The 14,755-nt window shown below is 26.2% G+C and overlaps 1 protein-coding gene and 1 long non-coding RNA gene across 3 annotated transcripts; both read left to right on the forward strand.

Annotated features, from left to right (window-relative positions):
- Positions 1–290: 290 nt before the first annotated feature.
- On the forward strand, positions 291–13,391 carry hfp (Poly(U)-binding-splicing factor hfp). Its single transcript, XM_011498610.1, has 10 exons — positions 291–389; positions 2,547–2,604; positions 5,774–5,839; positions 6,127–6,287; positions 7,994–8,052; positions 9,486–9,699; positions 11,447–11,933; positions 12,077–12,288; positions 12,595–13,000; positions 13,132–13,391. The coding sequence occupies exons 1-10, from the start codon at positions 375–377 to the stop codon at positions 13,239–13,241; spliced, it is 1,788 nt and encodes a 595-aa protein (XP_011496912.1). The 5' UTR covers positions 291–374; the 3' UTR covers positions 13,242–13,391.
- LOC105361422 (uncharacterized) lies at positions 2,995–5,001 on the forward strand. Of its 2 annotated transcripts, none has more exons than XR_912840.1 (3): positions 2,995–3,073; positions 4,180–4,248; positions 4,713–5,001. It is a non-coding gene; the product is annotated as an uncharacterized LOC105361422 (long non-coding RNA). The 2 variants fall into 2 exon arrangements; XR_912839.1 differs by having other exon boundaries at positions 2,997–3,106.
- Positions 13,392–14,755: the final 1,364 nt, after the last annotated feature.

The raw sequence follows: 14,755 nt of genomic DNA on the forward strand, positions 1-14,755 counted from the left end.
TTGCACGACCGCCCTAATGACAATTTACTTATAAATTAGCTTGGACATAAGGTTTATATATGTTTATAAGCGTAATAATATGATAAATGCTACAACCATAATGTTGTAAATGTTGTACTTCATGCACTGAATGAACCAATCAACTTAAGTTTGTAGTGCGCATGTGCAATTTGGGTCTATGTAGCCATACAAGTCTATCGTCTTACATAGCAAGTTAGTCTCTACGGAATTTTACGGCGTTCGGGTTAAATGTTAATTTAGATTTTTGGCTTTTCACGAGTCCTAATTGATCTTAATAAAATTGCATAAAAGAACAAAGTTTATCGCGATCAGAAATAATCTGAACCTTTGGTACGTAGACGTGCGCTGTAAGGATGAACGGAATTATGGTAAGTGAAATTCAGCCTTCCTTTGATTTTATTGATAGTTGCTCGTACACGCGGGAGGCCATGTCATGGCGACCTTTTGCGATGCGTCTTACGCTATATTGAGGCAAATGAAAATTCTTCGCTATATTCTTTATTTTTTATAATATTATCTGAATCTTGAATAATCGTATCCGCATTAAATTCATTTTTTCGATTTATTGCATATTTAATGCAAAATCTATTAACGAATTGAGCTTGCTTTCACGAAAATCAATGCTGCGTTACCACTACGTAGGGCTTTGTTACATTTTTTTTCACTGGGGTACTAAATATATTATAAATTATTTTATATATAAAAATGATTTATTAACGAAGATATATAGATTCATTTTACACGTTTTCTTGCGCAAGTATTGAAAATATTTTTAAATAAAAAAAATCGACGCCTTCAATTAATATCGATTATATTTCATTCTCGTATACTTGGGTATTTACTCAATAGTCTTAAGTAATCTTATTTTAAATTAGGATTTTACTACACTCTTAGTCATCAAGTATGTAGTTACATACCTTTACTTTTAAAAGCAAAATTGTTACTTAATCACTATTGTAAATTTATTAATTTTTATCATGTTTAAAATTGTTATTTTATATGTAATATGTTAAAATTCAATATGTGATATATTTTTGTTTTTAAAAAATTAAAGAAACGCTTTTTATGCCTGAAGTGTAAATAAGAATTTTAATTTGTTCAACATAAATATTTTATATACACTTTAATGCTATTTCAGGTTAAAATTTATATAAATTAATTGGACAAATATGACATCGCATTAAATGATTATTTGTTCAATTTTCATATTCCAAAACTTTTTTTACAATTAAGTTTTGAAATTATAAACCTAAAAATTTTTATTTTATTATTTTTTAGTATTGAACTTGGTTTATTTTTATTAATTAATTTCAATCTGTGATAAAATTGTTTAAGTAATTAATTATAACAAACCTAGCTTATTTAATTCAATATTGTTATTTGGATTTATTATCCTTAAAGGTAATTTATGACTGTTATATTTTTATGTATTTTAGATTATACTAATTCTATATAAAAATATAGTAATTAATTATTAGACTACTTTATATTTCGTTATCGATATGATTGTGGATTATGAATTAAAAAATTGTTTATTATTTTTTATTCTTATACGATTTTTTATTGATTGATAATAATTAAGATTATTTTTATTTATATTATGAAAATTTTAGGTCCTAGATAAATCTAGAATAGCAAAATGAAACAATGATTGAATTTCAAAAGAAATATTTTTATATCATATTTTTGCAAATTTGTATAATTACAGATATATATATAATTTAACAAAGATAATTTATTTGTTGAAAAATTAATATATTATATAATTTATAATATAATGTAGTTTAGTGAATTGATAAAAGTTTTTGTAATTAGAAAACTAAATTCTAGATATCAATATGTTATTTCTTTTTAAAACAATGTATAATTGGTATTGTTTTTTTTTTACTAGATTTTATTTCTTATATTTAAAAGAAAATTATATTTTCTTTTACTTAAGTTTTTACCATTGTTTTAAATTTTTAGATTTAAGTATAATATTAGATTCATTAATATAATATATTGCATAACAGATGTATTTACTCTTCATATAAAATTATTAAAGTTTAAAATTATTTATTTAATATTAAAATTAAGTTATTTCTTCGTAAGATCCTTATAACTTATATACTTATTTAAAATTCAATTTGTTACTATAATATTTTGTATTTATTAAATAGTATAGATGATACTGTAATTTCGAAAAATTTTAACTAATAAAATTTAGCTATATTTATTTATTGAGTAATATTGTAAACTAGCATTAAAAAATTATAGTTTTACTTATATGTATCTGCTCAATTTTCCAATTATACATTATATCAATTATATGAGTATGTATAAAATATTATTTTATCTTTAAAAAAATCTTTGAATATGTGATATTTTAGTAAATATTACTAAGAAATTTATTTTATAAATTTTGACTTTCTAGAAGTATTTGAAAAATGTTAAATATTTAGATAAAATTAGGAAGTATGATAGAAACTACAAATTTTAAGTTACTAAATTTATGAAAATATTAATTTTATCTTTTTCTGTATTAGCTTCCATTGATGCAACAGAATAACATGGAACCACCAGGAAAAAAGCTGCGACTAGAAGGTATATTGCTCAAGCTGCCAGATGCACGGTATCCTATGTATAAACAAATAAATAAATAAAAAAGGACTGTGTACTCCTTAAAAATTATAATAAAATCACAAAAGCATCAACTCTAAGTAAATTGTGATAAAAGAAGAAAGAGGATAAACAGAAAAAACTCAAAATATTCTTTTAGTTACAATATCACACTTAAGCCACCGGCCACTCATGGTTTCCATTGAAAAAAATTTATTTCAGAGAATTTAGAGAATTCGCGGTAGGGTAGGGTGATTATTAGGCGCGCATCGGGTCCCTCAAAGTCAAAAACTAATGTATGGTTGTCCTTCTGTTCTGAGATGTTACAGCAGGAAGACAGTACAGAATCTGTGGCCTTCGACTCAACTGTGATCATGAGCGCGCACCAAAGAAAGAAAGAGAACGAATCTGAGTTTTATACAAACTCTCCCACTGACTCACGGCAACTAAAAATGTCGAGTACAAATTATTCACGAATTTTAGATAGGTTAGCATTTTAGGTTAGTTATTTTTTCTGATCTAATTACCAGTCTTCCTCTGGAAATGTTTACCTAATTGCTATTTTATTAAAGAATATAAAATATTTTATGTTTTATTGATAGCAAATTAATTTATATTCTACAGTGTATACCTTTACAACCAAAATATTAAATATTCTATACAAAATTTAATCAAATAAGCACATATTTTTTTTTTTTTTTAAATTAAATCTCTAAGTTTTTTTATTGCATAATTTATAGTTGTTACGAATTCTTAATTTATAAATATATTTATGTGCAAAATGAATGCAACTGCTAGTATCTTAAATCAGATTATGATTTTTTTCAGGATATTTTATATATTTATTTATTCATATGTTTTTGTCAATCTGTAGTTAAAATGAAATTCATACTACAGTTGAAGTTTAATTTTTGTTGAATATTTTAATTTTTTATGTTTCCATATTTTAGTTTAGTTTCTATTCTATTTTTCATTATTATTATAATTCCATAAGCATTACGTTATTTTTATCAAAATCATGGTCAATTTATTCTTGCTTTCAAATTTAATTATTTTTAAGATCTACTCTGACTTTATATTTTTTTAAAAATCCTTAATTACTTTATTACCCAATCAAGATTCAAATAAAATGAATATAGGTGTAATAAAATTCGTTTTTATTAACCCATAAGGTATATTATATTCTTAATTATTTGTAATAGTATTTTTATTAGTAGCTTTTAAGACTTGGTAATGGTTGTTTGAAATTTGGTTGATTTAATTATATTTTCTATCCAGAGAGATCAGACTTGTACTTAGATAAAACAGTGGCGATATACTTTTAAGAAAATTTTTATTGTATATTAAAACATTCTATATGAATATTTTTCAACCCAGGTAAGTGGTTTGTAAGGAGACTCAAATACTGAGTGAACTTTAGAATCGCCATTGTTCTGATAATAAATAAAAATAAAGAATTTATAGGTGTTAGCTGTTTGGTTAGGTTGGAAAAGGCAAAGCTTAAGAAACTGGCGCAGAGAAATTGCACTGAGAGTATTCTCCTTTGCTTTGTGGTTACAGATTTCTGCGTCGCCTCACAAGTCTCGGATAGTTTGTGCGCGCAACCTTCATTGCTCGACCCTGAACACGGTTAGCCAAATAATTGAATGAGTCGAAAGTAGAGGCTCACGTGTTTGAAATAAATAATCTAATGAAAAATTGCATGTATTTATATCTAAATATAATATATTTACATAATTGTGTGATATTTATTTGTATAATCACAGATCCATTAAAATGAATTTTAAATTTATTCTGCATTAATTTCTTTACATTATCAGATGTTAATTTAAAATTAATTTGTTGGTTTTTATTTTATTTATCTATAATTATATCTAACGTATATATAATTATATGTAAATATCTTGTTTGATTTACAAATATATATACTGGGCATATGTATATAATTGATCATAATTATAAATATATTATATACATGTAATCTTTTCACAAAATATGAAAAGCCGTCTTCTTTTTTTATTTGTTTTAAAAGAAAAAAAACTTGGAGAGAGAAGTACCTTATCAATGCGTCACGTTTTTTATTTCTGTTTCAGAAAGACTAGCCCAGCCAAATTGGTAGAGATTAAAGAATATTTCTCTTTTGTTTTCGGTTGTATGATTGTAGTGTTGCGTCCTGTGTGTAGCTAAATGTTAATAATGTTACTTAAGAACTACAGTTTTGTAGAGGATGATTCTAAAAAAATTTAAATATATTACAGGAGGATGTAAAAAATAAATGTAGCATTGTTTCATAAAATAAAATTAGTTAATTTGTTGCTTGATTGACACATTAGATGGTTAAATTGGCTCCACTGATACAGTATTCTAAAGCCCTCAAACTATTTTAAGTATATTAACTTAAAATAAAAGACAAATATTTTCTATAAAATATTCTTAACTAAACAATTTATTCTAGAATTCTATATTATAAGCGTAAGCCATTAAAAATTAATTTATAATGAAATTTGTGTAGATCATTTTATCTACAATCGATTGAACGGTTAAAGAATCAATTTTATACGGAACTAATCAACTTTCAAAATAACCCAAACTATGTATTAGCCATGTATGAATGTTATATGCAATTTTTAATGCATTTTGTATAATCCAGTACGAATACATATATACACATATGTATGAATTTATATCTACGACATTCGTTAAGTTCAAATTATTAGCTCGACATGAGGAGACTATTTCGTTACTTGATTGTTTTAATGTCTTTGAACTTACAGTTTCATGGAGGTACCTCGTCGTGGAACCACTGAGTGACATCGTTACTTTTCAGTTTCCAACGCCTGATATTTCCTTCATTATTTAACATTAGAAACATCTCATTTTTTAAAAGAAGTTATTTTAATTTTTTTAACTACTTTGTTACTTTCACAATCGAACTCAATAATTTTTTCTTAATTTTTCAGAATTAAATACATTAGTCTAGACCCAAGAAAAATACTTTGATGCATTAAACCTTAATAAAAAGCATCAATAATACTTCAATCATCACAAAATTATGTATAAAACGAAACAAAAAATTGAGAATATTATATAAGTGATGATTGAAGTATCGCAGACACTAATATTTTTGAAGTTATCTAATTCATTACTTTTACAGGAAATGCCTCGGAATTCTTGCCAAGCCCCATTTACGATATCAATCAAACAGGACAGGTGGTTGCAGGTATTTATATTTTAATACAGAAACAGTAAATTAATGACTAATTTTTATGTCACATGTAATTTCATGTTAGATGTAATATAGGAAATTAAAATATTATTATTTGTATTTGCCATGATGTATAATTTATTTGTGACATTGAAAAACAGTACTCCTTTCAATTGTGAAATTTTGAAAGTTGATTTCTTAATTGGATGAGCTTTGCTGATAAGATCTGAGTTTCATTTATAATTTCTATTTTATTATGTATTTTAAAAAAATTTTTTAACTTTTGTTTCTATTTTTAATAGGGCCTGGAGCAAAATATCTAACCTTACCTGGAATATTGGGGGGTGGCTTGCCAAAAATCTCGTCTGATCAACAAGACACAGTAAATCGGGCTAAAAAATATGCCATGGAACAGAGTATCAAGATGGTTTTAATGAAACAAACATTAGCCTATCAACAACAGGTAACAAGATAGGATTCAACAAGAATTCTTTTATGTTCGTATCAATTCTTGTGTCTTTCTAGATCGAAGGAGGTAAAAAAGTTATTTCCCAATATTTGACCATATATTATTGGACGGTAATTTCATTAACTTGTAACTTGAAAAAAAAAATGAATAATGCATTATAATAAATTTCCTAATTGTAAAATAATTATAAAATTTATTAATTAATGAATGTTTTTAATATATGCATTGCAGTTTCAATTTTAATGTTTTTTTTTTATAATAGGCAAATGAAAATCATTAAGTATTCATTAGTTCTAAAGGAGACATTATTTATGCTATTTAAATTTCAATCATTTTTATGCTTAGCTTATTCACTATAATTTTCAATAAAGAATATTGATATTATGTTTTAATATAATTTGTACAATAATATATGACATTTAAAAATTTATTTAAAACTTTTTGATGGAAAAACACAAGAGTTTATTAAATTGTTTTTATTTTGGTATCGGTTTTATTTTATTTTATTAAGATAATCCTTGCAAGAAGTTAACTATTAGAGATTTTTATACAAGTTTACTGTTGAAAAGTATTTCTGGAATATTACTTTATAAATATCTAATATATTTATTTAACGGATTTTAAATATATATTTTAAATTTATATTTGTTTAATTAAAGTATTAAAATGTTACTTGTTTGTGTATATAACTATTTACTGATAATTAAAAAATTGAAATTAAAAATTAGGTGAGTATTTCAATAATTTGATCAATTTATCAAACTGTAAAATTTTAAAAGTAACAGTAAATGTTTTCATATTGTTAATTTTATATTTTATATAAATTTTCTATTAGTGGACATTATAGCAAGGACTATCTTAAATCCTTTATTTTAAAATTTTGTTCTCAGCTCTTTACCAAAATTATGTTTCTTAAAAAAATTAAGTTGACTTAAAACATTGTAAAATCTTAAAACGTAAATTTATAATTAGAGAAACTGATACAGAATTTTATGAGTCTTCGTATTTGAACATTATCCCGCCGTTAACCTTAAAGATTTTTTCAAAATAAATGCACATTAAGAACAATTGGAAAAAATTCGTAGTAAATTCAAAATCTGACTGAATGATTTTTTCTCCCTGCAGAAAAATAAGTTGGTCCTGTGGCAGCAAGTTTTATTGCTAATGTGCAGGTTAGTGTTAATCAATCAAGTCATGAAATTAAAAAAAAATATTCAAAATAATAGTTTCAAAGAATCGGTCAATGCAAATTTGCGCCTTTAATCAATTCCTTAAACATGCTATCCCGAGTTTATACAACTTTAAGACGGTTTAGACTCGTTTAGACATTGCGATTCTATGGTTGGCGGGAGCAGAGCTGTACTACTATACGATCCGAAGAGGGCAATCAAGTTATTCGTACGTGCCGTAGGCAATTTTGTAACAGTAGTTAAATTCAATATTCTATGCTCAACTAATTTCTATTTGCAATTAGAAATTTTACAATTAGGAAATGGTTAGAAATAAAATTTTCTCATTTAATTATAAATTCTTTCAAAATTAGTTGAGAATGGAAATAAGTGGTAAATGGTAAAAGAGCTTGTTATTATATTAAAAGATTATAGAAATTGCGAAGAAGAAAGTCTCGTTGATTGCTTAATAAGTGAAAAGCAGAAGGGGGAGGGATATCAATAGAAGGCCGATGGTCCTTTGTGTTACAGCAAATGGCTAGTCAGCGGAATCAGGTGCAGAGACAACAGACTCTGGCTCTCATGTGCAGGTTTGTTCGCTCTATGCCATAAAAAAAAATATAAAAAAAATATTAAAAAAAACAGTTCCACATATCTAGTTCCTAAGAAAAAGTATCCTTCTACGTGGTCCAATTTGACTCCACTGTCATCTCCAAATCACCACCGATCAACGCGTTATTACCAAGCATTGTAATAACAATTAAATTAAATTGATTAACTGATTTCAAAATATAATATAATTTTCATACTAAATATTATATAATTTTAAATATTTCTATTATAATTTATTAATATAATTATTTATATGTAATACATGATTTTTTTCGTATAAATATCAATTTCCATAGCTCAATATAATATATTGAATATTTTGATTATATATGATTTAAGTATTTACATTTTATTATCGTATTACAAAAGCAATATTTGTAAATACAAAGTATTTATTGTACAACTTCATTTAATAATAGTAAATATTATTTTTAAAGCAGTTAATTAACTATACGTTTAAGTTTAAAATAATAATATTAACGGCTTTTTTCTCCAAGAAGATGGCTTTTTTATATGTTTAAAGTCTATATGCTATGATTAAAAAAATCTTAATATACTGTTAATATTTATTAAAAATTTAATTTATTAAATAAATTTATAACTTTCAATTAATAAAGTGATTATATAATATTTATATATTTTAAACGTTATATTTAATAATTAATTTCTAATGTTTTTAATGATTATATATACATATAATATAAATTATTAATGGCTGCTATATTTGTGATAATATATCCAAATATTTTAACATTGTAAATAATAATCTATAGCATTTAGTTTAAACTACTATTAAATACCGTTATTAGAGTCACGCTTTTACAGATATAAGAGTAGTTGTATATTATACATAACAAAACACAGATGTACGCGCGTGCGCACATAAACCTATCTTATTCATAAAAATTTTTTTTTAATTAGCGGTTTTTGAATGCGATGGAACACTGCTGTCTTGTATTAAATTTTTTTAATTTTTTTTTAATGCGATTTTACAAATTATACTTCGTTTAATACTTAAGTAAATTATTAACTTGCATGTTTAAGAATAAGTAAATTATTGATTCAAATGCGCATATTTATATTTATGAAATTTTACGATACTTTCATCCAATATATTAATTTCATTAAACTTATAAAAGTAAAATTTTTGTAAAATATAGAAATTGAATGATAAAATAATATAATATAATTAAACAATTTAATTGTATTAGATTTATATCGCTTTTTATGTGTATTATAAAAGAAGTTTCCTTTCAAATAAAATTTCAAAAATAACGTAAACAAGTCATTACAGACCGTTAAATTTAACTAAAACTACTCTTAATATTAAAATTTAAGGATAATAATTTCGACTTAAATATAAAAGTATGTAAAAAAACCTATCTAATAATAATATATTTTATATAAACAGGCTTTACGTAGGCAGCATCAGTTTTGAATTAAAGGAGGATACAATAAGGCAGGCCTTTCTGCCCTTTGGTGCCATCAAATCCATTAATATGTCATGGGATCCACTAACGCAAAAGCATAAAGGCTTTGCGTTCGTGGAGTACGAGATACCAGAGGCAGCGCAACTTGCGCTTGAACAGATGAATGGGGTCATGATTGGTGGCCGTAATATCAAGGTAGCGGGACGTACCTATATAACGAATTTCCTGTCCCTGCGCAATCCTAACAACTCCTTGGAGGTCCGATGTAATTTATTTTGTTCCTTTGCATAACTCCGTCCTCTTTACTTTACCTTTATTACAAATATGTTGTTTGACATGTTATACGCAACAATTTTTTAATCCCTTTTCATGCTCATTTATGTAGTGGATAGAATCAACTTTTACATTCATATTACATTATTCCAACTACACGTTATTATTATACATTTAATTTATATACTTCCAATTTGATACTTTTACATTATCCTTACATTGCCTTTTATTCGTAATATTTTAGAATTTAGTTTCATTATAATTTAATTTAATATTAATATTTAATATATGTATATACAATTATACATAAATATATTGGATAAGAAAATGTTCATAATGGAATAAATTTTTAATTTAATATAGGAAATTGTAGTGGTACATGTCAAATTTAAAAGAATCCCTAAATTTTCTGAATTATTATATCATTACACATATGTAGCATTCTTCTATTTGTACATTTAAAAAAAATTTATGGATTCCCTTGAAAATTCATTCTATTGCTCATTGTATCTTATTTTAACGAAAGATAGCTTAAATTAGCGTACAAACATATTTTATTCATTAATCTATTTCGGGAAAAGGTACTTAATATTTTTTCTAATTTTTTATCGTAATTTAATTTTGGTTGTAAATTATGTGAATTAAGCAATTAGTGTATAATGGAATAATAAGCTACAGAAGATATAGATAAACAACAAGAAGATAAAGAAAACTGTAACAATTATATTTTAATATATTGTCTTAATTAAAGAATTAATATCAAGACTGAACTAACGCATACATAGATTTTGTTTTTCTGATATTTTATATGTTTGATTTTTTATTCGAACTGGTAGAAGTATGCAAATAAAAAACACCTTTGTTTTAAAAACTAAAAAATATTTAAAATATTCTTCATTAGTATTTTCAGCCTGAAAATGGAAAAAATTAATTATATCAATTTTATACAATTTTACATTCTTTATAGAAGTTCATAAATTTACTATTTAATTTTGTGTTTTAGTTTATCTATTTAAAAATTTTCTTTTAATTAAAAGTTAAGATTATTTAGATTGTTTATAAATATTAATAATCTTTAAATTTAAAAACAATATAATATTTTATTTGTGAAGGAGATATATCTGATTAATATTATCTTCCATACATTTGTTATTTTATCTATTTCATTCGTTTTCATTACTAAATATTAGTTTTTAATATATTTTCCTCTATATCTTATAAAGCTAACAGCTTTTATTCAATATAATAGTTCAATCGAACTGGATTTTCAGTTTGGCAATGAAGTATTATTATTATCTTATTATCTTTTATAAATTTAATTAAATTCTAAAAATATTTTAGACATTTGAAAAAATGTTGATCAAAAATTTTAAAATAAGCTTGATAAAATTAAGCTTCATTAAAATTTAACTTCATTAAACGTATATTCATGGATTCTATAAATTTCTATAAGGTCATAGATTAAAATAATAAAGTATGACATATGTAGCATTTATTGAATTTCGCAAAAATGAGTAATTGTTACTTTTTACGTGCTAAAGGCGTAAAGCAACGATGCTATGCAAATAAAGTTTGAGTGAAAATAAGTTTGAAAAGTGTAGCTAGTCCCTTAGAACCGCTGATGACGCCAATATTTCGTAGCAACTACAAAAATGTTCGATGTCGACAGGTGGTGGGTCGTCCGTCGAATATGCCGCAGGCCCAGTCGGTCATAGACGAGATAACGGAGGAAAGCAAGCACTATAACCGCATCTACATTGCCTCGATTCATCAAGACTTGACAGAGGACGACATAAAGTCTGTCTTCGAAGCTTTTGGACCAATAACTTACTGCAAGCTTGCCCAGGGCAGTTCGCCACATCGACACAAAGGCTATGGCTTCATTGAGTATGAGTCCATGCAGTCAGCCCTCGAGGCCATTGCTTCAATGAATCTCTTCGATCTGGGTGGACAGTATCTCAGAGTTGGTCGGGCCATAACACCGCCTAATGCTCTTATGGGACCCCCAAGCGGTACTAGTATGATGCCGACCGCAGCAGCCGTTGCCGCCGCCGCGGCTACTGCCAAAATTCAAGCGATGGACGCGGTCGCGAGCAATGCCGTCGCACTCGGACTAACCAAGCTTGCTGCTACCGCACAGCCAATACTTAATACAGGTTACTTTATTTCTTGCTCGCCCCTTCATGTCATAAGATTTTCTTGAGTTCTGTACACTCGACGCCGAAAATAAATAAAATTCATGCCTACATCGACGAAGGTCTGTTAATTAAGTTCAATCAAAATAAAAAATTTTTTTCAGCTATGCCAGGAATTGTTCGTCCGACGCTTGCACCCCCAACAATTTTAACTCCATCGACGATAGCCAGCGTCGCTCCGATCATTCCCCCACCCGGCATAGCGATACCACAGACTCTTAATCGACCACCAGCTATTATTCAACCAATGCCGGGACAACCAGTTGTTATACCACCTCCAACAGTGGTTACACCAACGATCGTTGGAGCTCCCATTGTTAGTATTTTTACATGCCAAAGATAATTGAAAGTCAAATTTTTTAAACAGAAAGTAATGTTGATTCAAATATTTTTGTTATTCATTTGTATGAAATTTATTTAATTTACTGTTCTTGTTTATGATTAAGCGATAGAATGATAACATTTCCAATGAATAATAAGTTAATACTTTTATGAATCAAACATTTTTTAAGAAACAGTATCATATAAAGAATTTTTTATATCATTAAAGATTAACATCGTTTTTTAAAGAATATTTTTATTTACTAATCTAATTAACAAGGATCAACTATTTTCCTTGAAGATGCCAGCGATAAATGCAGTGTCTGCCCCAGTCGGACCTGAAGCACTGAGACGTGCGCAAGAGCAGGCCGCCCACCAAAAGCAGCAAGAGGAACTGCAGAAGAAATTACTGGAAGAAGCTGAACCACAAACCCTACAACAGCAAGAAAACATGTCGATTAAAGGACAGAGTGCACGACACCTTGTAATGCAAAAGCTTATGCGCAAAGTAGAATCGCGCGTAGTTATACTGCGCAATATGGTAGCACCCGAAGATGTGGATCAAAGTTTGCAGGAGGAAATTCAAGACGAATGTTCAAAGTTTGGAGTTGTTGAACGAGTTATTATTTATAATGAAAGGCAATCCGAAGATGACGAAGATCCCGAGATTATTGTTAAGATATTCGTAGAATTTTCACAGATGAGCGGTGAGCATGTGCTTTTTAAAAATATATAATTTGAATTTTTCCATTTAAATATTTATGATATTAAAAAAAATTAAGTTTTTTTTATGTAGTACGTAAGTAGTTACTAATTATTACTAAAAATTGCTTTTCAGAGGCTGAAAGAGCAAGGGATTCACTTAATGGTCGCTATTTCGGCGGTAGGCTAGTAAAGGGCGAACTTTATGACCAAGCACTTTATGATAATACTGATTACTCAGGTTGATTATCAATATTATCTTTATTCATTATGGAGTCGAATGCATTTTCTCCTATGGAAGAAAAAAAGAAGGAAATATGCGGATGTGTATCTTATCAATAAAATATTCGATTCTCATGAATTGAATCTGACGATTTTGAATTTTAAGAAATTCGTAAATATTAGACACACTCTCATATACAAATAAATTGATAAATCAAGTATCAAACATAATTGATACATAAATTGATTTTTCTTCCGCGTTATTCAAGAATGAACTACTAGTTTTGTTTGTTGTACCCTAAAATATAGGTAAGGAAAATCACTTGCAATAGGCCGTCTCACTCGCAATCCAATGGTAATTAAATATCATATATCACAAAAAAATATTCTACAAAGACATGCACCCACTTGCTTGTGTAAACTACTCTTTACGAACTTTTTAATAATATAAAAAAATGCAAGAAAACAGTAGATTTTCAATAAACTTTAATGATCATAAAAATAATAAAAGCAAGATAAAATTATTAATGCAAATTGTGTAGGTCATATTGCAAGTGCAAGTAGATCTTGTTTCAAAGAATGAATGTCATTATATTTAAGATATATATATATATTTAAGATATATATATATATATATATATATATACACTTCAACACACACATACACACACACACATATATATATATATATATGCATACACATCATTACACATGTATAGTAAAATTTAATTTCCTAATAAATTGTTTTCCAATTACTATTAATCTTGCATAAATATTTTCTGCAACATCAACATTTAACGTTTTTTTTATAAATTATTACACATATTTGTATTATATCTATAAGTTCAGTATTACCTTTGCATAAATAATACTATGACTCTTGAATTTAATTAACAGATTAAAACGGTTTACGGCATAAGTTTTTTAGTCCAATTTTTAATAATTATCTAAATATAGTATTTATTTCTTACATATGTTTTAGTTGTTTCTAATTGTAGTAATTAAAATTATGAAACTTAAAAGCCAGGTATATTTGTATATTAATTTTTAAACAAAATAAAAAATTTAAATCATAAATTGTATCATTTATTTTCTTATTATAGTGCATGCATTAGTTTTTATTTTAATTTAGAATTGAATAAAACGTAAGTTAATGTCAATTAAGAATTTGTATCCCATCAATTAATATAAATATGCCCTGCGAATTTTACGCACTTAATGAATTTTTGGTATTAAGCCAATTTCATTTGTTCTGTATAAATATTTACAATACTATAATACTAACATAATAATTATTAGAAAAAATGAGGAAAATTAATATTTAAATATATTGTAATTATTTTTTTTAATATTTTTTTTTCATCACCTGTTTTGTTAAAATGTTTTCTCTCATGTTGACAATCTATGCTAATGTACCTAATACGTACCATTAGTGACAAGTGAGCGTTACACCTTATTTTTATTTTTATTTTGTCTACTGGAAGCAATTGTTTTTTTTAAACTTGTGATAAAATTTTAATTAAATTCGTACAAATTTA

The sequence above is a fragment of the Ceratosolen solmsi genome, unplaced genomic scaffold (assembly GCF_000503995.2).
Source record: "Ceratosolen solmsi marchali unplaced genomic scaffold, CerSol_1.0 scaffold10, whole genome shotgun sequence".
NCBI classification, from domain to species: domain Eukaryota; kingdom Metazoa; phylum Arthropoda; class Insecta; order Hymenoptera; family Agaonidae; genus Ceratosolen; species Ceratosolen solmsi.